This window comes from Geotrypetes seraphini, chromosome 3 (genome assembly GCF_902459505.1).
Source record: "Geotrypetes seraphini chromosome 3, aGeoSer1.1, whole genome shotgun sequence".
In the NCBI taxonomy this organism is placed as follows: domain Eukaryota; kingdom Metazoa; phylum Chordata; class Amphibia; order Gymnophiona; family Dermophiidae; genus Geotrypetes; species Geotrypetes seraphini.
This window is the reverse complement of record NC_047086.1, coordinates 96246551-96274028: the sequence shown is the minus strand read 5'-3', so window position 1 is coordinate 96274028 and position 27478 is coordinate 96246551. Positions and strand designations below refer to the sequence as shown.

General features: G+C 43.3%; 1 protein-coding gene across 1 annotated transcript in view; it reads left to right on the top strand.

Moving 5' to 3' along the window:
* The window catches only part of NBAS (NBAS subunit of NRZ tethering complex), an 852905-nt gene that overhangs the window by 778394 nt on the left and 47033 nt on the right, over nucleotides 1-27478 (top strand). The window contains exon 48 of the mRNA XM_033937554.1: nucleotides 11221-11365. Coding sequence (XP_033793445.1) covers nucleotides 11221-11365 — 145 coding nt within the window. The remainder of the gene's footprint in view (nucleotides 1-11220; nucleotides 11366-27478) is intronic.

The following is a 27478-nucleotide window of genomic DNA, read 5'->3' as shown; positions in this document are numbered from 1 at the left end:
GTCAGTGATAGTGAAAACCATGGGATTACAGTAGCCTGTAGTACACAAGGGGCCGGAGCTAGGATCTAAAGTAAGGGAGGCAGAGGGGGGTATTAGGGGGATATTTGTGTGGGTTATTGTAGGTGGCCCGCAAGACACTTTCTCATAAAGGACAGGCTCCACCATTAGTGAAGGTTTCCTCATAGGGGCAGTTCTTAAAGGCATCAGGTTATACAGACATATATACTTAGCACTTTTGGTATAATAACGCTGTACACTCTAGGGAGCCACATAAAACTATTTTAGGGGCAAAACTATGACCCTGGGCAACATCAAATAGCACACATGTATCAAAATACAAACACCGGGCGAGTGGGGTCTACAATAAGAGTCTAGTTGATAAATGGACCCACAACATTATCAATGCAGATTTCCGCCCACTTTTAAACTTCATCACCAGTAGGTTGTAAACAGAAAATACCCTCTGATGTTTGACACTTTCTGTACTTAACTCCTTCTTGCAAACAAACATCAGGCAAAAGGGGTTGCACTTGTTAAGTACAATAGGAAAGAAATACAGAAGAAAGAAGCATAAGTAAGGGCAACACAAATATCAGATATATATACTAACAGAGGAAACTCATTTTTCTTTCAGGCACAACTTTGAAAACTTCAAACAGTTATACTCAAGACACTTGCTAAAGGCAGTGGTGAACCACAGGCAGTCAATTAAACTCAAACACTTATAAAGAATTATATTCAGAACACCTGCTAAGTACAATGGTAAATATTCAGAACTTTTGAGGTCTTAGAAAGCTTCAGCTGAAGATCCGTGTTGTAGTGGAACCAAGTTTCATGTCCGGACACCTTGACAACTGTAAGAGAAGAAATTAGGACAGTAAAAGGACCTATCCACCTAGGTTTCAGGGGGTCTGACTTCCAAGTTTTAGCCATACTGTATTTCCAGGGACATACCCATGAACTTGTGTAGCTATCGGTAGTGGGGCCCTTTCCAGGACCATTTATGGAGCTCTTGAAGGGCTTTAGCTAAGGATTAGACCTGACTCTGGAGGATATCTGATCCCAGAGTAGCAAAGGAACCAGGGTCTGGATTCATAATGGGCGGTGGGCGGCCAAATATGAGCTGAAACGGGGACAGTCCAGTGAGTTTTGACAAGGTACACCTGATCTGAAAAGAACAGAAGGCAACAGGACAGGCCAGGGCAGATTAGTTTCTTCAATTCGTTTCATGAGAAGGGTCTTAAGAGTTCTGTTCATCCTTTCAGCTCTGAGGGTGGTAAGCAGCATATAATTTCTATTCAATTTGGAGGGCCTGAGTAGTTTGTTGGACAACATTGGCAATGAAAGCAGGGTTGTAACTGCCTATAGAAACAGGGAGATCAAAGTACGGAATTATATCATTTAGGAAGTGTTTGATTACTTCCCTGGCGCGTTCAGTGCAAGTAAGGAAGGCTTTGACCCATCTAGTCAGGGTGTCTGTGAAGACTAGGAAGTGACTGAGGGAACGGGAAATGGGCATGTGGGTAAAATCTACAGACAGAACCTGCATCGGATATGTTCCAATGGGTTGGTGTCCAAGAGGTGGCAGTCATCTGATTGGGAATTTTATTCTAGAACCGACAACATACTGTCGGACCATATTCTGGACTAGCTGATCAAGGTGATTGATAAAGAAATGTCTCTTGAGAGTCATTTTCATAGCTGGTTCTCCAGAGTGCCAGATCATAGCATCTTGTGACAATCGTGAGGGCCAGGTGTTGAGGAATGAATATGAGGGTACCCACTGTGCTTGCGTTTGAAGTATTTGGTGTAGGTTCAGACTGGTACTTGAATTGGCGCATTTTGTATCCACCCCCCTTTCAGGACAGACTGGCCCTAAAGAGTGCATGCCCAAGTCTGTTCCTGAGAAGTGTATTGGGGTGTAAGTTGAGTCCAAAAAAAGGAATAATGGTGTACGGAGGAGCCAAAGAGGGGGGCAGAGGCTGGCAGCTCGGGTTGTGTGGTCAGCAAGGGCATTGCCACGAGAGACAAGGTCCGTCACGCGTCTGTAAGCATGGCAGTGCATAAAAGAAACACGTGAGGGTAGTTGTACGGCCTCAAGAAGGTCAAGAATGAGGGGAGCATGATGGATCAGGCGGCCGGAGGTTGTAATGAAACCTCGATATTTCCAGATGGCCCTATGGGAATGCAAGGTAAAGAAAGTATATTTGGAGTCAGTGTAGATGTTGCAAGACTGAGAGGCAGAGTGGTGCAGGGCAGAAGTGAGGGCATACAGCTCAGTTTCTTGGGCAGAAGGGCCAGAGGGCAGGGGCCTGAGTCAGAAGTTTTGAAGGCATCATACAGAGGGTGGGCAATAGTAGAGAAATCAGGGATCCAGATGGGACAGTATCCTGCAATACTGAGAAAGGTGCTCAGAGCCTTGCAGTTATCAGGGACAGGGAGACTACAGACAGCCTGGACACGGGTGTAAGAAGGGACCTGGTACCCTGGGAGATTTGAAAGCCAAGGTAGGTGACACGAGGAAGGCATACTTGGAATCAGTGGAAATATGGCCACAGGAAAATTTAAAAGGCAGATCCACTATCTGTATCAGGTTCCTATCCCAAAGAGCTGACTTTTAAAAATTAAGTAAAATGCAGTTTTGGATCCACCCACTAAGCAGGGTAGTCTGATACAAGCGCTCTCTAAAGCAGCAGTCCCTTCACTATCAGCTGACTGGCAAAAATATTTACTTCCATACAAAAGCATTCCTAAAAATTAGATTCTTACCTAAACTTACATGATTTATAAACAGAAATACAAAACAAAGATTGGAATATACAGTAAAATTTTGGATTGCAAATAACTTAGTTTGCAAGTGTTCTATAAGACAAGCAATGATTACATTTTATATACCAGCAACGTCTTGCAATACATGTACATACAGTATAGAAGCATCACATTTTCACAACTGAGCCAATGGTTCCTCTCTATATGACGCTGCAAGAATGCAGTGACTGTTCCAAACGAGCAAGGGCTTGCAATACAAGTATGTATATTTTTGTACACGAGTGCCCTGGACTACAAGCATACTTCTGGAACAAATTATGCTCCCAAACCAAGGTTTTACTGTACTCACAAGTTTAAACATTGTTCATTTTTTTTTTTTTTTTTTACAATCAACATGGGTCTCAGTAGAGACTTACTCCCCCTTCCTACAGAATTTCACAAAGGAGAGAGAGAAGTGCTTAAAGATCAAAGAGATCAAATTACAGATGTAGTCCTTTTCAGAATTTTTAAATTTAGACAAATAACTACTAAATTTGGACAAAGAACTTTTTAGCATGGAATATAAGTTCCAGAAATCATATTTTTCGTTTACATGCATTTCTAAATATACATAAACATTTAATAACATAGCCAAAAACTTTAAATCTAAAACTACTTATCTGTTTCAGGAGAAACTGCATTTGAAGTGCTAAACACTTCATGGCCCTTATCACAAAAGAAGGAGGAGTGGTACTCCCCTCTCCTGCTTTAAACAACTGACAGTTTAAAACTTAACTGATACATTTGGACAGACAAAACTCATAAAGAACCCGGGATACTGCAGGACTTGGGAATCAGATAAAGGGAAGAATTTGGCAAGGTCTGAAGCAAGGGCGGTGCTGAATAGAGTGGGGCTATTTTAAAGCCCTGGGATAGACGAGTCCAGGTTACTTGGGAAGTTTGTCCAGTGGAAGGGTTTTCCCATTGGAATGCAAAATGGGCTGACTGGAAGAGGAACCGACAGCAAACGAATGCATAAAAACCTGACGGGTTATGTCCTCTTCCAGGGAGCCAGAGGGGGCCAGCCCACACCAAATATCGGCCATTCTAACTGACACAGACGAATAAGGGTTGATTTGTTAAGTGTAATCAAAGACAAATCCCTTATTAAAATTAGCTAACATATCAAGGGATCCCCACAGGTAGACAGACATCCCCCCATTGTACAATGGAGGACAAAAACACTTCCCTGAATTCCTGGCCCTGCCCGTCTCCGGACTAGGGAAACGCAGTACTAACAGGTCCACACTCGCTTCGTCCTCAAGGACGTCTCATACACTCTCAAACACACAAAACACAACAGATTTCAGTTCAGTTACTCAACCAGAAAATAACAGTTCCTAGAATCCTTCCCCACAACTTCAGCGACAGATCACGTGGCTTACTAGGCAGGAGACAAGAGACAGGATAGGGATGATCAATCCCCACTTATCAGATGGTGGCCACTCCAGGACAGAATTAAACTGATACAGATTCTTGTACTTTAAACTGAGACGAGATAAGTCAGTTGAAGCGGTCCAACGTCCTGAGGTCTGCCAACCCCCCAAAAGGAAGGCAGCCGGCTAAGCAGACACATCAGCCGTAGGACCAGAAACAAGTGACCAATTGAGTAACCAGTGGTCAAGAGACCTTCAAGTCCCTGTTCGGAAGCCAAATGAAAGGTCACTTGGACACACAAAGTCAGAGGCGTGAAGAAAGTACAAGAGGTTTATTCACAGCATGCATGCTGGACCTCTGAGCTCCAAGCTGGCTCAGAAGTGCCGAAACCAGGAAGTTACAGAGATATTTATTCATTTTTCTGGCTATACAACTGAATTCTAGAAAAAGCTTTTCACGTGTTACTTTTCTTAACACTCATTGGTTCTAAGCTCACACTAGCAGGTCACTAGCAGGACACTTATCTAACTCTTACAGTTAAATGTACAGAAGGGCAGGGTACATCATGGCTCAAACTCTTATCTATTCAGCTTACAATGTGGTAAGGTAGGGACATACATTTTAAGCAGATGAAGTCAATAGATTGTACACTTTCTTCAGCTATGTAGACCAGAGCATGAGAACATAAGTAGTCGCCTCCGCCGGGGCAGACCAGAGGTCCATCCCGCCCAGCGGTCCGCTCACGCGGCGGCCCATCAGGCATATTGCCTGAGCAGCGGTCCTTGACTAATTTTATACCTACCTCTACACTTATCTCTAAACCTTCCACTGCTCTTATCTGTACCCCTCAATCCCTTTGTCCTCTAGGAACCTATCCAGGTCTTCCTTGAAACCCTGTACTGTGCTATTTCCTATCACGGCCTCCGGAAGGGTGTTCCATGTGTCCACCACCCTCTGTGTGAAAAAGAATTTCCTTGCGTTTGTTCTAAACCTGTCCCCCTTCAATTTCATCGAGTGTCCCCTTGTTCTTGTGGTTTCTTTCAAATTGAAAAATCTGTCCTTGTCAACCTTTTCGATGCCCCTCAGGATCTTGAAGGTCTCTATCATATCTCCTCTGAGTCTCCGCTTTTCCAGGGAGAACAGCCCCAGCTTCTTCAGTCTGTCAGTGTATGTAAGGTTTTCCATACCCTTAATCAGTTTAGTTGCTCTTCTCTGGACTCCCTCAAGCATTGCCATGTCCTTTTTGAGGTACGGTGACCAGTACTGTACACAGTATTCCAGATACGGGCGCACCATAGCCCGGTACAGTGGCAGGATGACTTCCTTCGTTCTGGTCGAGATACCCTTCTTAATGATACCTAACATTTGGTTTGCTTTCCTCGAGGCTGTGGCGCACTGTGCCGACGCCTTCAATGTCGTGTCTACCATCACTCCCAGGTCTCTTTCCAGCTTACTGACCCCTAGCATTGATCCCCCCATTTTGTAAGTGAACATCGGGTTCCTTCTCCCTATATGCATGACCTTGCATTTCCCTACGTTGAAGCTCATTTGCCACTTTTTCGCCCATTCTTCCAGTGTCGTAAGATCCCTTTGGAGATCCTCGCAATCTACCGTGGTTTCAACCTTGCTGAATAGTTTGGTGTCATCTGCGAATTTGATGACCTCACACTTTGTTCCCGCCTCCAGGTCGTCAATGAATATGTTAAACAGGAGCGGTCCCAGCACTGACCCTTGAGGAACCCCGCTCGTGACCCCTTGCCAGTCCGAGTAGTGGCCCTTTACACCAACCCTCTGCTTCCTGTCTGCCAGCCAGTTTTTGATCCATCGGTGGACCTCCCCTCGCACCCCGTGATTCCATAGCTTCCTGAGCAACCGCTCATGTGGTACCTTATCGAAGGCTTTCTGGAAGTCTAGGTAAATTATGTCTATGGGTTCCCCTTTGTCCACCTGGCTATTTACCCCCTCAAAGAAGTACAACAAGTTTGTGAGGCACGACCTACCCTTGCAGAACCCATGCTGGCTCGACCTTAGTTGTCCATTTTTTTTTATATGATCACAGATGCTGTCCTTAATCAGCGCCTCCATCATCTTTCCCGGGACCGATGTGAGGCTCACCGGCCTATAGTTTCCCGGGTCGCCCCTTGAACCCTTCTTGAAGATTGGCGTGACATTAGCTATTTTCCAGTCCTCCGGGATATCTCCAGTTTTTAGGGATAGGTTGCATATTTGCTGAAGTGTCTCTGCTATTTCATTCCTTAATTCCTTGAGCACCCTTGGGTGAATGCCGTCCGGACCTGGCGACTTGTCGCGCTTTAGCTTGTCTATCTGCCTGAGGACATCCTCCTGACTCACCTCTAGTTGGACCAGCTTGCTATCTTGATCTCCATTTTCTATTGCCTCTGGTTCCGGAATGTTGGATGTGTCCTCCCTCGTGAAGACCGACGTAAAGAAGTCATTTAACTTGTCAGCTATTTCTTTTTCCTCCCTCACTACTCCCTTTCTATCCCCATCATCCAAGGGCCCCACTTCCTCCCTCGCTGGTTGCTTTCCCTTTACGTACCTGAAGAATGATTTGAAATTTTTTGCCTCTCCCACTAGTCTCTCTTCATATTCCCTCTTTGCTCTCCTAACCACTCGGTGGCACTCCTTCTGGCTTTCCTTGTGTTCCTTTTGGTTGGCCTGCGTTTGGTCCTGTTTCCATTTTTTGAACGATGCTTTCTTGTCACTGATCGCCTTTTTTACAGCAGCCGTTATCCATGCTGGGTTCTTTATTCGATTTTTCTTACACTCTTTTCTGAACCTGGGGACGTACAGGTTCTGTGCTTCATGCACCGTACGCTTGAGCAGGGTCCAGGTGCTTTCTACGGACTCTATCTTCCTTGTGCTGCCGTTGAGTTTCTTCCCCACCATTTTCCTCATTGCATCATAATTCCCTTTTCTGAAGTTGAGCGCTGTTGTTGTGGTTCTTTTCACCCTGGATGATCCCAGTTCTAGTCTGCACTGGATCATGTTATGATCGCTGTTCCCCAGTGGGTCTAATACTGCTACTTCCTTTGCAGGTCCCCCCTGTCCACTGAAGATTAGATCAAGAGTAGCTTCTCCTCGTGTAGGTTCCGTGACCAGCTGCTCCAGGAAACAGTCCCTCGTGGCTTCCAGGATTTTGGTCTCTCTCACGCAACTTGAGTGCCCGATACTCCAGTCTATCCCAGGGTAGTTGAAGTCCCCCATCACCACCACACTTCCATTCTTGCATACCTTCCGCAGTTCAGTCTCCAGGTCCCGGTCGATTTCTTCCGATTGGCCAGGCGGACGATAGTATAGACCCAATTTGATGTCTGCTCCAGATCCTCCTGGTAGCTTAATCCATATTGATTCCAAGCCATCTGCCCTTACTGTTGTTTCCATTTTGGTTGAGGGTATGGAGTCCTTTATGTATAGCGCTATTCCTCCACCCTTCTTGTGTGTCCTGTCTCTCCTGTAGAGTTTGTACCCTGGTATGACCACATCCCATTTATTGTCATCAGCCCACCACGTTTCTGTGATTCCAATTATGTCTAGGGCTTTTTGACTGGCTATAATTTCCAACTCTCCCATTTTGGCCCTGAGGCTCCTCGCATTTGTGTAGAGGCAATATAGGTCCTGATTTGTGGCCCGCCCTGCTGTTTTCTTTCCATGGCCCGGCGCTCCCACCTGGCTTGCCTTTACTCGGTCATCCACCTCCCGTGGCGTGTCCATTCTGCCCCCAGCCAGCATCCCCTTTTTTGGATGGTCCCCTGGCTCCCATTGTTCTCTCTCGACCCTGCCTGTTAGATTCATTTGGGCACTGGGCCCCTGCAATATTTTAAACAACAGTTAACCATTTCATGACCCTACAAGATAATTATTTTTATCCTTTCAATAAATTACAGCAGAAAAGTTGTCCAAATATAAATGATTAACCTATTTAAGTGGAGATAGTTCACTTCACAATTATTTCTTCACAATTATTTCTTATTTATATATGTATTTCTAATAGTATAACCAAATCAGTAATTTTGATATAACTGTAAAACTAATCTAAAAAGTTATTTTTCTAAAAAATGAAACCTTCATCAAGAATGAGTCTTTCTGTAGAAAACTGATTTAAAGAGAAATTAATACCTAGGAAAATAGAATGGAATCATGAGAACAAGTGGGTTTTTTTTTTTGGGGGGGGGGGGTTTCATGAGCTAATTGTCTTGATAAAAGCAGTTAGTGAAAGAATGTTAAATCTTGACCAAGAACTAGAAATAGAAGAAGGAGAACGTTCTTGATGAACTGACAAGGAATAGAATCAGCAGAGAGAGAACCAAATGACTGATAGGTGAAGTAGGATGAGCAGCATGGAACACAGGCCCCAATGCACAAAAGCTTTCCCTGCCAGTAAAACTCATTAAAGCAGCCTTACTTACTTACTTCTCCTGCTGATGCTCAAAAGGGTTTTCCATGGCTGCTACCGATCCTCAGATTAGCCACCGAGAACCCTATTTAAATGAGCTCTCTTTTTGATGCACAAAAGAGAATGCCCCTTCTTTTAGGGTTACTATTTTCTGACAGCTCTGGAGTTGCTGGTAGCTGTTGTGCATGTGTTGTATACACACACAACACACGCACAACAATTGTACCCCTTTAAAAAATAAGCCTGAGCCATTCTCCTTCCAAGCTGATGACAGCTCTTGAGCCACGATCAGCTGAGAGCTGCCAAATTAGTTGATTTGCAGCTTCCCCTGCTGGCTCCAAATCCCCTATCAACTGGCCTCAGCTCTGCAGCAGCAGGGAGGGGAATCAGTGAATCAGCTGATCTCCCCTCCCCCCCAACCCCGGCATTTAAAAAATCCTTGGTGGTCCAGTAGGGCGGGCTGGGCTCGTTCTGGTCAGGCCCCCTTCAAGGAACTGTTCCTATCTCTCATTCAAGGAACCACCCCCAGCTCTAGAACCCAACCCTTCCTCTTTCTCTCCCATTTGGCTCTACTAGGACTACCCCTAAGACTCCCTCTCCCATCCAAACCCCCTGTACCCCCTCTCCCCTCTGCCAGCTCTCATTGCCATCATCAACTGGGTAGAGGAGGAGAATGGCAGCTGCAGGCAGGAGGAGGAGCTGTGCCTAGTAATTGACCTTCTGAGGCAGTTTCTCCCCCTTTTACTGAGCTGCTCCACATGAATAGATGCATATAATTTGCATGCTATTGTGCTGAGCATCACCCATAAAATTTTTTTTTAAATCACACCCGCCATAGTGTATATATATACACTAGTCTTATAGCCCGTTAAATTAACGGGTGCTAGAATATGTATGTGTGTGTCTGTCTTTATTTCTTTTTCTCTCTCCTTAGCCGCTTTCTGTATTTCTATCTTTCTTTCTTTCTTTTTTTCCTTGGCTGTCTACCACCACCCCTTATCTGCTCCCCCTGTTCATTCTCCCTTCCTTTTACCTCCCCTGTGTCCTCCCCCACCCCATCACTGCTCACCTTATCCAACAGCAGCCCTTCTCCCTTTATTTTACCTTCCTGCTCCCTCATCCATCAGCACCTCTTCCTGATCCCCCTGTCCAGCAGTAGGCCTCCCTTCATTCCCCCCCCTGTTCATCAGCACCTGTTCCTGCTCCCCCTGTCCAGCAATATGCAGTTCAACACCAGGGAAACAGAAAAAACACTATACACTTTGGAATATAAAAAGAAAGCAGTCTATTTTTATTGTCTGGCCATTTTATTCATGTTTATCCCAGTTTCTGCTCTCTTCTCTCAATTTTCTTACCAGGGTTTGCAGTCTATCTGGCTCTTCTCTCATTCCTGTCTTCACGTCCTCTTCTACATCCATCTCTGACTTTAACCTTATCTTTCAGTTTTCCTCCATTTATTTTTCTGCATCTCTATCGTCTTCTATTTCTCCGGGTTTTTTTTTGTTTTTTTGCTAACTCCTCCCTTCCAGCATCTTCTCTTTCGCTCTCTTTCCCCTTTATTTTCAGTCTTTTAACCAGTATCTGTCTTGCTCCCTCCATCCAGCATATCCTCTCCCCTCTTTCTTCCAACACCTCATCTCTCTCTCCGTCCATCACCTTTTACTCCTTGCTTCTTCCAATGGAGTCGTGAATCAGGCCTGACATATAAGGCTGGAAGCCGATTCCTCCCGGAAACAGTCCTCCATGTTGTTTGCCGGCCGCTGGAAGGAGGGGGGAGTGATGAGCCAGCGGTACATCTGGATTGTGAAAAGCCCTGCCTTCGGTCCTGTCTCGGTCCCACTAAACTGGCTGGCAATAATGAAGCCAGACATCACAGGGGCTTTCCCTCTTGCTAAATCGCTATAGGCTTTGCCGGTCTCGATCCCGCCCCTCAAAATCAGGAAGTAACTTCAGAGATGTGCAGGATCGAGACCGGCAGAGCCTTTAGCAATTTGGCAAAAGGGAAGGACCCATGGCATCTGGCTTTGTTATTGGCAGCCGGTTTAACAGGGACAGGACCGAAGGCAGGACTGATGAGGAGCAGAGGCCGGAGTCGGGCAAAGGAGGAGACTTACGTTTGAGGGACGGCAGACTCCGCGTTCACTCCCTCTGTGATGGTTCGTCTTCTGCCAGTGACCTAGTAAGCGCGCATGCGCACTCGTGCGGCCACATCCCGACAGAAAAGAGATCAGGGAACACGCGTCACGAGTGCGCATGCGCGGGCTAGCATTCTATTATTTAAGATATATATATAAATATATATATATATATATATATATATATATATTTTTTTTTTTTTTTTTTTTTTTACCATAGTCTGAGCTTTGAGTATCTGGGCCACTATGATCTTTGAAGAAAAACGGCTGGCAAAATTAGAAGCAGAAATATCAGTTGGTATTTGTGAAATTTCTACTCATGATCTTCCATTTTACTTTTTTTTAAACTCCCACTTATATTCAATTTGGTTTTTGTTACTGAATTTCATTTGTTATCACTCTTCTTTCTGAAATGTTGCTTGATAGATTTATTTAATGTGCAAGATTTGTTCCATTAATCTGGTGTTATATCTTTGCTTTCAGTGCATTCACATGTGATAATCCTTGGGTAAAACTGGGTACAGCTATGCTATGCAGCTGCGCGCTTGAACAAAAGGAGAATGTGGGAAATGAAGTTTTGAAAATCTGCCGTTCTTTATATAATACAAAGCATGTGCTCTCTGTAGAGGTGAGTTGTGTTGGATGCTTGCATCATGACTACTCGCAACCATATGACCAAAATTCGAGAATTATTACTTAAAGCAGTAATTAATTTTCAAATTATTAAGAACAGATGTGAAATACATTCCTAAGTAAGTTTATTCAATGTTTTTATTTCCATGGATAAGCTTTAGCACTTCAATAGTCTAGAATTCTTAAATTTTCATATTAGTATCTCCAGGACAATTCTTTCAGTTTTAGCATCTGAGAAATGTGAAAACCAGTCTTATAAGAATAATGCAATACCAAGCAAATGAATTTCAAAAGACTACAATGTCAGACAGTCAAACTGAGACTTGTGCCTAGATTCCTGTGGAGATATATGGTGTGGAGAGGCAGAGCTAAGAGTCATCAGCATAGAGGTGATACTGAAAACAATGGGAGGAGATCAATGCACCGAGGGAGTTGGGTATACAGTAGATGGAGAAAAGGAAAGGTGCCAAGACAGAGCCTTGAGGTACACTGATTGATAGTGGGATAGCAGAGAAGTAGGATCCACCATTGAATTCACTTAAAGTGCAATGGGAGAGATAGGAAGAAAACCAGGAGAGAACAGAACCCTGGAATCATATTAGGACATCATATCGAGGAATAGGTGGTGATCAACAGTGTGGAAAGCAGCAGGTAGTTCCAGAAGGATGAGGATAGAGTAAAGGTCTTTGGATCTGGCCATGAACATTGTATTGGAGACTTTGGCAAGGGCAGTTTCCGTGGAATGCAGTGGGCAAAAGCCTGATTGAAGTGGGTCAAGAATAACTTGAGATGAAAGGAAGTCTAGGCAATGGTGGTGAGCAGCACATTTAAGTAGCTAGGATAAGAAGGAGAGGAGAGAAAGGGTGATAATTGGAGGGGCAGGTAGGGTCTAATTAGAGTTTTTGAGGAGAGGTGTAACTATGGCATGATTGAAGACATTGGGAAAAGTTGCAGTGAAGAGTGATAGGTTGAGGATATGACAGATAGGAGGAATTACAGTAGGAGAGAGAGTGCCTGGTAGGTGGGTGGGAATCAGATCAGAGGAGCAGGTAGTGAGTTTGGAGGAGGAGAGAAGATGTGCAGTTTCCTCTTCAGTGATTTCAGAAAAGGAGGAAAAGGTGGCAGGAGTTGAGGGGAGGTTTTGTCAGAAGGAACAGATGAAAGGGGAATGAGGGGGAGATGACCTGGTTGAGAACTCAAGGTGAATCTTCTGAACCTTGTTGTAGAACGTAGCCATAGTCTGGGGAGAAAGTGAAAGGGGCATTTGAGGTTAGGGCACTTTGAGTACAGAGCTTAGTGTGGCAAAAAGTCGGTGAGGGTTTGAGATAAGAAAGTTTGTTACAAGTGGGCATAGTAATTTTTGAATGCAGATTGGAAGGATATCAGCAGGAACTTGAAGCATGTAGAATTTAATTTAATTTAATTCTTATATACCGCTAATAACCGTGAGGTTTCTAAGCGGTTTACAAAAATGATGCATTAAAGATACAATAAATAAAAACTAAATAAATAAGCCAAAGATGTTCAGGAGATCGGGCACAGGAGCACAGGTTGCAGATGTTGAAGGAAAGCCAGGGCTGGGGTTTGGCACACCTTACAGGACATGAAATGGGAGATGCAAGGTTATTTAGATCAAAGGAGAGAATGGTGTTATAGGAAAAGACAGCTTCATTGACAGACTTGTATGGCAGAGTAGTTGAGAGGAAAGTTGAGACAGTGGTGGAAAAGGTGCCAGGGTCAATAGTCTGATGGTTCCTTAACATATTGGTATTGATTGGCTGGATCTGGAGGGAGGAGGGTGATGAATTGTGAATGTTAACAGATGGTGATCAGAGAGGAGAAGATTTGAGGTGCAGAAATTGATAGTAGAGCAGTTCGAAGAGAAGACAAGCTCAAGGCAGTGGCCATTCTGGTGCGTAGTGGTATTGGAGCAAAGCTGGAGATTGAATGGTGATGTGAGAGTGACAAACCTGGAAGTGTAGGAGTTGGAGGGATCATTAACATGGATGCTGAAGTCACAAAGGATGAGGGAAAGAGGTGAAGGTTCATGAAAGAAGGAAAATCAGGAGTTAAAATCAGTGAAGAAGGAAGAGGGGAACTTATCAGGGGATCAGTAAATGATTGCTACTCAGAGAGGTAGAGGAGCAAATAGACGAAGTAGACTTCAAAGGAGGGAGAGCAGAGAAATTGAGGTGGAAGAAGGGATTGATATCTACAAGATGGCGACAGTAACAACCGAACACCACCTCCACGACCAACTGGGTGAGCTGTATATGAGCAAAGGTAGCCTCTGTGTCACAGAGCTGCAGCTGAAGCAGAGTCTTCAGGGCAGATCCAGTTCTCAATTAGTACCAGCAGGTGGAGAATTCAAGAAATAAAGAATTGTAGATGAAGGTAAGCTTGTTGAAGACAGAGAGGAACAGAAATAAGGTTGGCATTGCGGTGTAACCCACATGAGTAAAATGAGGGTTGATTGGGATACCAGAATTGATATTGATGTCCCCAGCGGAGAGCAAGAGAAGGAGTAAGAAAATACGGATGAATGTGGGAGAAGCATGGTCGGGGCTGTGCCGTGGTCGAGATGCACACAGGAAGAGTGGGGATGGCTGAATGAGAGGGAGAAAGTGTTGAAGCTTTAGGGCTGAGAAGAGCATGGACAGCAAAAGGGAGGGTGAGATGGTGAATTCAAAAAGTGAATAATGTGGTGGGAGGTTAAGGGGTTTGGGGTGAAGAGAGAGATTGGGAAAAGTCAGTATTAGGAGGAGGAGGTGGTGGCCAAGAGTCATATGAGTGGGGGTGAAGGGGAAGTGTGGACACCAGACACCTTCTTAGTGGACAATGAGATTTATCCTGGATATGAGAGAATTTCCTAGCCCTAGATTGGTGAAACTAGTCAGATTTGTGAGGCTTGTGAGACAGTGGTGGCGTGATCAAAAATTGCCTTAGAGCTAATGTCATAGGATGAAGGTGAGAAGTGGCTTAGAAAAGTAGGCTTTCCAGAGAGAGTTCATGTGCAAGAAGCCTGGTTATGTGAGTGTCGAGAGTAAGAAGGTAGGGTTTAAGAATGGGTAAAATTAAATCTGCTCACGCGAAAAGTGCAAGGAAGGAAGTCAGCTATGAACTTTTAAGCACCTTTTTAAATGGAAGAAGCGCTGAAGGAGAGGTCACTATTTTAAAGACACCTTTAAAACTTTAAACCCTTCTCTATTAGCCTACATCAGACAGGATTCCCATTTCCTGTTGTTCTACCCTTAACCGTCTTACTATCCTATTGATTTAATGGAGTTCTCTCTCTACCCTCTTTGTTTGTTGTACGTCAGTTAGTCTCTCGTACGTACGCTTTTTATAATTGTATATATAACCCTTCTTTTATGATACCTCTACACCGCTTAGAATTGAGATAAGCGGTATAACAAACTTGGATGAGCAGGTAACAGCAATCTTCTGAGAGTTAGGGAAGATCTTGTGCAATCTGCAGAGACTGTGCTTATATAATTATACAATTACCAGAGAAGCCAAGATTACATTTACAGTTTAGAAAAGCATGTACAAGATTTTCATATACATTTTACAGAGTAGAGAAAGCATATTTACCAAGGCAGAGAGAGAGATACGAATGCATTAATTTAGTGAGGTACATGAGAATCCCCACAAGAAAACAAGGAAGGAAGTCAGCTATAAACTTTTAAGCACCTTTTTAAATGGAGAAATTAGAGTTTCAGGAGGGGATCTTGGGCAATCTTTTAAAATGGAAGAATCAATTTAAAACTACTTACTGCACTTCTTCGAAGGAATTAACAAATGGATGGACAAAGGGGACCCCCATAGACATCGTATATTTAGATTTCCAAAAAGCCTTTGACAAGGTACCCCATGAACGCCTACTTCGGAAACTGAAGAACTATGGGGTGGAAAGAGACGTACACAGATGGATCAGAAATTGGTTGGCGGGTAGGAAGCAGAGGGTAGGAATGAAGGGCCACTATTCGGACTGGAGGAGGGTCACGAGTGGTGTTCCGCAGGGCTCGGTGCTCGGACCGCTGCTATTCAATATATTTATAAATGATATAGAAACAGGGACGAAGTGCGAAATAATAAAATTTGCAGACGACACCAAACTAGTAGTGCTTGGACTAAAGAGGACTGTGAAGAATTACAAAGGGACCTGAACAAGCTAGGGGAGTGGGCGACGAGATGGCAGATGAAGTTCAATGTAGACAAATGTAAAGTTTTGCTAATAGGAAGCAAAAACCCAAGGTACAGCTATACGATGGGAGGGATACTATTGAGTGACAGTACCCAAGAAAGGGACTTGGAGTAATGGTGGACAAGACAATGAAGCCATCGGCACAGTGCACAGTGGCCGCCAAGAGAGCGAATAGAATGCTAGGTATAATCAAGAAGGGTATTACAACCAGAACGAAAGAAGTTATCCTACCGTTGTATCGGGCGATGGTGCGTCCGCATCTGGAGTACTGCGTCCAATAATGGTCGCCGTACCTTAAGAAGGATATGGCGATACTCAAGAAGGTTCAGAGGAGAGCGACACATTTGATAAAGGGTATGGAAAACCTTTCATACACTGAGAGACTGGAAAAACTGGGGCTCTTTTCCCTGGAGAGGAGAAGACTTAGAGGGGACATGATTGAGACCTATAAGATCATGAAGGGCATAGAGAAAGTGGAGAGGGGCAGATTCTTCACACTCTCAAAAACTACAAGAACGAGAGGGCATTCGGAAAAGTTGAAAGGGGACAGATTCAAAAGCAATGCTAGGAAGTTTTTTTTCACCTAACGGGTTGTGGACACCTGGAATGCACTTCCAGAATGCGTGATAGGACAGATTACGGTATCAGGGTTCAAGAAGGGATTGGACAATTTTCTGAAGGAAAAGGGGATAGAAGGGTATAGATAAAGGAATACTACACAGGTCCTGGACTTGTTGGGCCCTCGCACGAGCGGGCTGCTGGGCACGATGGACCTGTGGTCTGACCCAGCAGAGGCACTTCTTATGTTCTTATTCCTTCTAGATTCTCTGACTCCTGAAGCAAATATTTCTTGCCGAAACCCAAATCTGTGTCAAATCCAATTGTTTGTTGCTGTGATTGCTTTCCTTTTGTGGAAAATTGAATCCATTATTGGTTTTTGTGTGGATTTCTAAGAAACAGATTTGTTTCACACAATCTCAGACCTTCAGGGTTTTCTTCAGGTCTGGCCCTGCTCCTTTGTTATGTTTGTTTATTTTTTTAATTTAGCCCCTATGTCACTCTAGGTCTCTCATCAGTTATTATTGTATTTCCCTAAGGTGAGATCACAATGCGTATAGCTGAGCACTTTTGCTTGCTTTGGTCCTCAGTTGTTGAATTTTGTCATTGATCATTCAGGTGGAAAGAATCGTATTTGAAATTCCATAAAGTGGTTAAGGCTTGATTATTTTCTTCTGTATGTGTAGAATAGCTTATGTTTGTTTTGTATTTGAATGGGTAAGATTTGAATTAGACTGTATTTTATAATGTTTGTTTTATCCTAATTTTGTAAAATGTTTTGAATGTCTTTCGTTTGGAATTCAATCAAACAGTAAATGAGGCGAAATGAAATCCATACAGAAATCCCCTACATGGCTATATTGCAAGGGAATTCAATTTGCAGGCATGGCTTTTCACTTGAAGAAAAGGTAGAATAGAAAATAATACCTAAAGTGATGTATTCCCTGTAAATTAGATCTTTTTTGATGAAGTGGACTTTGTCTTCACAAGCTCTTGCCTCAGTAAATTGATCAGTATATAAGATGTCACAAGCCTATGTTGTCATTCTATATTGTATATCGCCATGAAAAATACCAGCTTAGAAATATTTCTTCTAGGTATTTTTCTGAACCAGTTTCTTTCCCCCTTCCTTTTCTTAAAAAGAATAATTATTATCTAGGTAGCATCACAGATGTACATAATTCACACATTTCCACACATAGCAAGTTTATTAAACTCTTGCAAGAAAGCCAATATACTAAGGACTCCTTTTACTAAGCTGCGATAGCGGTTTTAGCACACGCTGAATAGCCATACACGCTAGACCTTAACGCCAGGATTGAGCTGGCATAATTTATATCCGCATAGCGCGGTTTTAGCACACGCTAAAATCCTGCACGCTAAAAACGCTATCACAGCTTAGTAAAAGGAGCCCTAAGTTTCAGAGATTTTCTGGGAAATAGGTTGGTAATATATGTAAAATATCATGCATTACTGGCTGATTTTAATAATATACAAATGACTGGGATTTGTTTTTGCAATACAATTCATGCACAGTCACTGACTTTATCACACAGAAATTTTACACCTCCATGACGTATAGTTAAGTTTGCAAAGAGTGTAGCACTCATATGACATTTTCTCCATGCTGGATTGCTAATAAGCTGATTTTCCAACTTTGCAGACACAAAATTACATGTATTAAAATGGCAAACATTGCACACATAACTTTGCAAACATGATTACATACATTTGATGTTTTTACACCTGTGGAGAGAAATTTATTTGTTAGTTATTTAGCCAGTCTTCTCCAAAAACCCAGAATGGATTACATACAACACATCATTCTTGTACAATCCAACTCTATTCCTGGACTAGTGGGTTATTTTCCCATACTCACCAGAGCTTGTAGGAAGCCTCATTATACAGAGTCTTGAGCCCCTTCCCTCTTACCTTAGGACTGCCTCCCCCCTCCCAAATCAAGTTTCTTTCCTACAAGCCAGACTATAGGAGCTTGTCTTCTCTGCTTGTGTTTATTTTCTTTAAATTCAGTCTTTTTGTTTGCAATCTTCTGGGAGTTAGGGAAGATCTTGTGCAATCTGCCAAGATTGCATTTACAGTTTAGAAAAGCATGTACAAGATTTTCATATATATTTTACAGAGTAGAGAAAGCATATTTACCAAGGCAGAGAGAGAGATACGAATGCATTAATTTAGTGAGGTACATGAGAATCCCCACAAGAAAACAAGGAAGGAAGTCAGCTATAAACTATTAAGCACCTTTTTAAATGGAGAAATTAGGGTTTCAGAAGGGGATCTTGGGCAATCTTTTTAAATGGAAGAATCAATTTAAAACTACTTACTGCACTTCTTCGAAGGAATTAACAAATGGATGGACAAAGGGGACCCCATAGACATCGTATATTTAGATTTCCAAAAAGCCTTTGACAAGGTGCCCCATGAACGCCTACTTCGGAAACTGAAGAACTATGGGGTGGAAGGAGACGTACACAGATGGATCAGAAATTGGTTGGCGGGTAGGAAGCAGAAGGTAGGAGTGAAGGGCCACTACTCGGACTGGAGGAGGGTCACGAATAGTATTCCGCAGGGCTCGGTGCTCGGACCGCTGCTATTCAATATATTTATAAATGATATAGAAACAGGGACGAAGTGCGAAATAATAAAATTTGCAGACGACACCAAACTATTTAGTGGTGCTCGGACTAAAGAGGACTGCGAAGAATTACAAAGGGACCTGAACAAGCTAGGGGAGTGGGCGACGAGATGGCAGATGAAGTTCAATGTAGAGAAATGTAAAGTTTTGCATGTAGGAAGCAAAAACCCGAGGTACAGCTATACGATGGGAGGGATACTATTGAGTGACAGTACCCAAGAAAGGGACTTGGGGTAATAGTGGACAAGACAATGAAGCTGTTGGCACAGTGCACAGCGGCCACCAAGAGAGCGAATAGAATGCTAGGTATAATCAAGAAGAGTATTACAACCAGAACGAAAGAAGTTATCCTACCGTTGTATCGGGCGATGGTGCGTCCGCATCTGGAATACTGCTTCCAATATTGGTCGCCGTACCTTAAGAAGAATATGGCGATACTCAAGAGAGTTCAGAGGAGAGCGACACATTTGATAAAGGGTATGGAAAACCTTTCATACACTGAGAGACTGGAAAAACTGGGACTCTTTTCCCTGGAGAAGAGAAGACTTAGAGGGGACCTATAAGATCATGAAGGGCATAGAGAAAGTGGAGAGGGACAGATTCTTCACACTCTCGAAAACTACAAGTACGAGAGGGCATTCGGAAAAATTGAAAGGGAACAGATTCAAAACCAATGCTAGGAAGTTTTTCTTCACCCAACGGGTGGTGGACACCTGCAATGCGCTTCCAGAGAGCGTGATAGGACAGAGTACGGTATTAGGGTTCAAGAAGGGATTGGACAATTTTCTGAAGGAAAAGGGGATAGAAGGGTATAGATAGAGGACTACTAGACAAGTCCTGGACTAGTGGGTTATTTTCCCATACTCACCAGAGCTTGTAGGAAGCCTCATTATACAGAGTCTTGAGCCCCGAGCCCCTTCCCTCTTACCTTAGGACTGCCCCCCCCCTCCCAAATCGAGTTTCTTTTCTACAAGCCAGACTATAGGAGCTTGTCTTCTCTACTTGTGTTTATTTTCTTTAAATTCAGTCTTTTTGTTCGCAAATTCCACCCTTATATTGCAGAGGTTTTTCACGGGGACAGCTCTGGCTGTGTGAGATCACAAACTTTGGGGAAAGTCTGTTTCCAGGATATTGGCTGCCTGGTAGCTGGCAGTTCGTTTGGACAGCTTCTACTTTCAGATCGGGGCTCAAGGTCTGTTCCCTTGGGATCTGGCTCACCTTAGGTTCATCCGCTAGTGGGTTTGAGTGCAGCTACATGGCTCCATGGTCTGCTGCTTGTTTGATTTTGAAAGCTGTTTTTCTGAATGTATTCATAGCTGTCGATACTAATATGTTTTGTTCCTTTTGTTTTATAATGTTTCTTTCTATGCTTGCTTTGTTTCTATTATGTTTTCTATGCATTTTTGACATCAGCCATTGATTCCATATTATTATTATTATTATTATTTACACAGTTCCTGCAGTTATGCTTTTATATAAATGTATTTATAGTTTTAGTATACATGTATTTTAATATTTTAGTTTATGACACGTGCTATTATGCTTTTCAATTGAATATATTTATGGTCTGAATATCTATGTCTTTTAATGTTTTAACCTCGTGTTATGTTTTTTTAATAGTGTTCCCTGAGGAAGGCGTTCTTACACGCCGAAACAGGGATCCTTGTTGGGACTTTTTAATTGTTTAATAAATTTTATCACTGGTTGGAAAGACACCACCCTTGCCTATTTTTTGTTTGTCCGTGGAGGTGTGTCCAGGATAGGAGTTGACTGCATCCCTCTGCCACTTTGTGCGTGTGGTGTGTTCCGATGGTGGAAGTCCCTGACTGCAGGACTTAGGCCAGTGGGACAGTCAGAAGACCAGCAGTCTAGTTTGCAAGGCTTGTTGAGGTAGAGGATCTCCCTGTAAGCTGATTCAATTTATTTCTGCAACCTTTCCAGAACACAGCATAGTACAGTGAGTATAGAGCTGTCGCAGAGATTCTGAGAGGGTCCTTAAAAGTGATTGTTGGGCTGTTTGGGAGTTAGCCCTAGTCCTAAATCCTAAAATTGCTGCTTTTTGGGGGGATTCCTGTGCTTTTCCTTTGCTATTTTCTTTTGAAAATTGCACGGTAGCCATCTTGGATTTTTCTTAATTGGAATTTAAAGTTATATTTTGCCTCTACAAGCTTTTTTTTTGCAAGAAAGCCACTCAGATGGAGTTCCCAACACAGAAAACTTTGGATTTATGCCTTGTTTGCATTGTATGGCTGTCTGATGAGCGGCTGAGCTCCACATGCTCTGCAATGTGGAAAGAGTGGAATTTCTTTGGCCCAAGTACCCTCGACCTCTGAAGGGGGTCTTGCCATCATTCCTGCCCATGGGAATGGGAAAATATTGAAATTGGGCCCTTAGGAGTGCGCAATTGTCTCCCGGGTGAAACGCAAATGTAATTCAGTGGCTATATCTCACAAGTCCTCCAAGAGTTCCAAGAAGGGTCCGCAGGAGGCGGCTTCTGCCCCGGATGATGGGTTTTCTCCCAAATTTATTAACATGATATATCAGGCTTATTTAGCTAGGAAATTTATGCTAGCCACCTCTCCACAATCGTCCTTGCTGGCTGTGGGGACTCCTCCTTCCCAGAGCACGGAGATTCTTCCCTGATCCCCCACTGTGGTCCCAGTTAGTGTGCCAGCTGTATCCTTGGTTGACCTGGATGCCCTGACCGTGCCTTTAATTGCACGGGCAGGCACCACTACAACGGGGGATGTTGCCCTTGTGGATCTCCAGGACTACAATCTGGGTGGGCCCCCGGAATTGGAGGAGGATCCTATGATGCAGAGATTTTTTAAGGCCTACACATTTCATGGATTTCATCTCAGAGTCCCTCCAGAAGTTGAAGCTGGAGGCTGGGCAGCCTGTCGCTGCAGAATGTTCCCTCATGAGTGATCAGAGGCCACAGTTCGCCACTTTTCCTGATCATCCTGACATAGTTAAGATACTCACGGACATATGGGAGGTGCCTGAGGACCACTTGATATGTGCTAGGGCCATGTATCAGCTCTATCCAATGGCAGACACTTTTAACCTGTGTCACATAGCAGATGGCTCACAACAACTCTAAGATTCATGAAAATATAGATTTCCAAGTATAATCTGAAAGGAAAGAATCTGAAAAACTTAAGAATTATTGTGGCATTCTATATTGGGATTTACTTGGTAAACTGCTTCAATATAAAAATAAATAGTAATTGGACACAAGGTCCCAGGCATCTCCTCTGTGTCATGTTGGTATGGTTACAGCGAGTCTGTTCTGCAAGTTACGTTGTGCAGTGAAGATGAACAGAAGAATAGACATACAGTAGAGAAGATATTGAAAATCAGAGGTGATGAAGTTGAGAACACACAGCTTGGAGACAGCAGGGTGAAACCCATGAAAACACCATCCATCAACACTGAGTCAGCTACACTCAGTGACGTACCAAGGGGGGGCGAGGGGGGCGTCCGCCTCAGGTGCACGCTCCAAGGGGATGCACAGCCAGACGGATCCGGAACCTCCTGCGCTGCTGAAAACGGCACCTTAGCACAGCTGCCGTACTTATAACAGAGCAGAGACGGCAGCCACGCTGAAGTGAACGAAGGTCCCGCGATGACTGCGCCATCTACCTCCTGTATTCCGGAAGAGGTAAGTGATGTCGGGGGGGGGGTGGACCATCATGGGATTTTGCTGCAACTCCCTGCGTCTGCCGGCTCAGCCCCCTCCGACGTCACTTACCTCTTCCATCCGGAGCAGAAGCAGGCAGCGCGGGACCTTGCTGATTTGGGATGGAGAAAGAAAGGAGCATAGTAGGGTGGTAAAGGGAGAGAAAGGAGGTCAGGGTGTTGTGGAGGGTGAGAAAGGGGGGTCAGGGTGGTATGGAAGCGTGGTGGAGGGAGAGAAAGGGGCAGATGCTGATGGAATTGCGGGGAAAGAGACATAAGAGGGAAGGATACTGCATGGAATTGGGTTGGAGGGAGAGAAAGGGGGCATATGCTGATGGAAGTGTGGAGAAGGGAGAGGAGAGAGTGAAATGCCAGACCATGTGGGTGTGGGAAAGGGAAGGGAAGAAGAGCAGAAGAGAGATGCCAGACCATTGGAGGAGGGATTGGAAGAAGATGGATGCCAGACTAATGGGGGTGAAGGAAGAAATGGAAAGGGGATGCATAAAGTTTCTAGAACGGGAATAGAAAGAGAGAAGATGTCATATAGAAGGGGCAGAGAGAGGGTACACAGTGGATGAAAGAAAGAGAGTGACAAAAAGATGAGGAAAGCAGAAACCAGAGAAGACAAGGTAGAAAAAAATTATATTTATTTATTTATTTAATTTTTGCTTTAGGTGAGATGCATCGCTGTTTCTGTGATGTTGCATTGTATGCAGAGTCCAGCTTCTTGGTGCTTCAGTTTAACCTTTGTCTACGTATTTTTATTTTATCTCCCCATTTACAAAACTGTAGAGCGTTTTTTTTTAGTGTTGGCATGTGAGCTTTTACCACCATGGCTAAAAACCACACTACAGTTTTGTAAAAGGGGGAGGGGTTAGTTTGTGATTACATACTAGGCGAAGGTGTTTTCTGTGTTCTGTGTGTTCAAAAAGACATGGTTTTCTGTTAGGATTGACTGTGTAGGATTGATCTGTATTAGTCTGGCTTGTTTAGTTTTACAATGGGTTTATTGATGTACTGCTCACTGCAGTATGTAAGATGCTGCCATTTCCTAGGTAGTCATGTGTGACGTGTGGATTGTTACTAAAAATCATGTTTTTCATACAGATGGGGGGTGTCAAAAAATTATGGGCCCCGGGTGTCACATATGCTAGGTATGCCACTGGCTACACTCACCCGATTACTTTACTGGAACTCTGGAGTCTCGAAGTCTCCTCTTAACCTGTACCATGACAAAAGCAGAGATCAAGGCATTTCTGAGCAAGACCATGGTGGTCCATACTGGCCATCCCATACTCAGTTCATAGAAAGGTGTGTAAAAATGATAACTCAAGCTGTTGGTCATGTGTACAATCAGGAGAAGAGGGAACATTATGTTAGGGGTCAGATGGTCAGCAGGGATCTCATGAGCCAAAACAGAAGCCTGACCTTAGAATGGAATGTTCCAAAATGCCTTTTAGAAGACTAGCCAGTCGCTGAATGGCCACAGCTTTAGGGAGTGGGGAGTAGGGAGGAACTCACCTGTCCTCAGCATATCAAAAAATAAATAAGTAAATAAACTTGCTCAGGCAGTAGTGGAGGACAACTATGTAGTGATTGCTCATGTCGCTGGGAAATGGAGATGTCAAAATGCCACAGTGTGATGGGTTGTTGCTTGGGCGGTAGTTGATGCTCTTGCTGAGGCCTCTGTGGGATCAGCCTTCTGAAAAGTATCCCCCATCCCTTGTCAATTTTATTTATATTATTTGGATGTGTGACCCTTGTTTATTATGTAGTAGTACACTGTGGTATCTCAAGCCTTCCTGCCTCCGCTGCGTATTTGAATGGCCACAGCTGAAAGGCTCTGTAGCTGAAATATGGCTCATGTTGGGTCCTCAGTATTTCAAGTTTTGGCTTCTCTTCCATGTTCAAATTCCAGTGTCTTCAGTAAAGAACTTGCTGCTGTCATCCTGGTCATTCCTACCATTTCTTTGCTCCTCACCATCTTCTAAACCAGCATAAATATAGCCACACTTCCTATGTCCATTCCAGGAATGGGAAAACTGTCTTAATCATAATGTGTAGAGTGTAAGCTCTATTGAGCACGGGACTGTCTGTTACAACATGTTTTCTTCAGGTATTTTTAGTTATTCCAACTTTATGGAAGACATGGGGTATAGAAAGAACTGTGCTCTCTCTAATTTATATTTCTGTTCACATAAATAATTTATTTAATTTGAAAACTGAATATTATACATTGTCTGCAGTATGATACATGACTGTGTGACAAATTTGCTTGTTCATATCATTACTTAAGAGTGAAACAGAATCATAAATCATGTATAATAGCCAGCTTTGACTACTGGTATGCTTGTTTTTCTATGGAGCTAAAGCAGCCTATTTGCTGTGAAGATATCTTCAAATATGTGTTATTACTGAAAGTAATTCATAGACAAATAAAAGCAACTTTAATACATCATTAGCAACATATGTATTAGTATCTAAAAACTAATTTTCTATGTACTCATGATACTTATGGGGAACATTTTATTAAGCTGCACTAACACATTAGCTCATATTAAGTGCAAAAATTGGTGCTTAACATGCAATAAATTACAGGCTATTTAAAATTATGTGACATTTTTTTCTCACCTAAATCAAACAACATGTGGCGCATTAGGAAGCTAGAAAGAATCTTATTAAGGATAAAATGCCTTTACAGTGGATCATGCAAGACAGAGTTTCCCAAACTATGGGTCACCACCCCATAAATTCACATTTGGGGGTCACAACCTGGGTGGGCTCTTTATAGGACATAATAATAATAATAACTTTATTTTTTATATACCGCAGTACCACAAACAGTTCAAAGCGGTTTACAGTGTAAGAGATTGTACATTTACAGCGAAGATACAATGTGAACTGTACATATTCAGTAAAGGTATTTATACAGCAAAGAACAGTGTAGAATTTACCATGCAGGAGACTGTACATATACAGCAGAGATATGTATATAGTGGAGAGGCAGTGCGAGAGGCATTATAAAGAACAAAGCAGTGTACAAAACCAATGCAGGGTGGTGAATGTCAAGAAGACAACTAGTATCAGTTATAGGATGGTAGTATTTGATTATTTGGTGATGGGGGAGGTTCCAAAAATTTGTCATAGAGGAAAGATTTGAGAGATTTCCTGAAGGATGAGTAAGATGGGGCAGATGAGATGAGGGTGGTCAGGCAGTTTGTCCATCTGCCAGCTTGGTATGAGAGAGTTCTATTGAAGAATCTTTTGTAGGTGCATCCCTTTGGGGAAGGGTAGGTAAACAGGTTGACATTACTTGACTTAGGCTACCGTCTGGGGGAGCATGCTTTCTAAGGCCAAGTAAATAGGGTTTCAATCACAGAAAGATTGATAAGCATTGTCATAGAGATTTGCCAGTTAGGATAACCCCTGGAAAGTTAATTGCACTTCAGGAAATATAATTAAATTTCTGTGATAGGCACACTAATCTGCTTATTAGTTCTCACAAGAATTCTCTTCCCCTCCCATCCTGAAGGGATTAGATTCCCAGTCAGAAGTCTTCCTCTCAGGATAATGGCCCCTCTAGCAAAGCAGGTGCCCCTCTGCCTCTGTCCTACTAGCACACCTAATTAAAGCTCGCCTTCTTAGCTAAAACCTTGTTCCATATCAAGTCTCCAAAAAATGTGCATTCTGCAGGCCTCCATACCTCCAATACCCTCTTACCTCATTTTAAAGATGTTTGGTTGTCCCAGAGTCGGGGTTATCCTCAATTGCTCTTGCCCTGAAAGTGTCGTCATTCAAAAATTAGGCCATTGCCCTATATCCAAGATCTATCTCGGTGCCCACTATCCTTTTCTGGGATAGCTTTTGTCACCTTGGCCATTTGTACTCTACCTTCTTATGCAGTGTGCGTACAAGATCCCTCACCTTGTTCATATCTAGAACCTATCTTTCCTGTGTGTCCATACAGCTTTTTAATACTCTAAATAGCTACTAGTGTCGACATGTCTGCAATATCCAGGTTCATAGATATTCTATGTACGGTATTCTAATAGAAAGATCCAGCTATGTAAGTTCTTTTGCTTCTGCAAGTGCTTCTAGTTATTACAGTCATTGCATTCTGCTATACAAATCAAATAGCCAGTTGTTCTGTCATAAATATCAGACAGGCCTGTCTGCATGGCTAAAAAAATTGACTGGGTGTGCCTACGTCTTTCTGTTGTTTTTCACACAGGCTGCATGATTGCTTGCTCCTGCAAGAATGGGGATGGCCAACTGGCATTTTCATGAGCTATTTGTAGCTTCCTAAAGCTAAACTTATTGCTCTTTAAATGTCAATGGTTGTAGCAGGCCATTTAGAGAAGGAGATATTGGAAAAGCAGAAGATGAGATGGACAGTGTTAGCTGTGAACTGAGGAGAAAATAAAATGATGTTCAGAGGAGAAGGCAGTACGAACCAAGGAGAAAGCTGGGTTGAGAGGCATTGACTGAATCTGGAGGAGGGGGCAGCTGTATGTGAGAAACTGGGAAAGAAGCAAGGAGTTGAGAGAGAATGAGATTTCTAGGAAAGGAAGAATTTCAGAGAGAGAGAGAGATGTGGACATAGGCTGCCCTTTCTCAAGCTCCTCCTATGTGCATGAGTGCTGAATGCGCAAAATCTGTGGACATGGGAAGGAGGATTGAGAAGTGCTGGAGGGATGACAGGAAGACCGGTGAAGAGGAGGGTTTGAAAGCAAGGGTAACTGGTTAGCACAGGGGAGGGTTATAGAAGATAGGGAAACTGGCGTTTGAAAGAGAACAGAGGAATGAGAGTGGAAAAAAAAAAAAAAGAGAAACTTGATGTTGAACTGACCATAAGATTGCTTGGGGAGGAAGGATGGAGATTGATTGAGAGAAGACTGGTAGAACAGGGTGAGGGGGATCCAGGAAAAGAGAGGCACATACTGGGGAATGAGAGGGTAGCTAAAACAAAGGGTACCTTACACAAACACCTCTGTCTACTGAGGATTTTG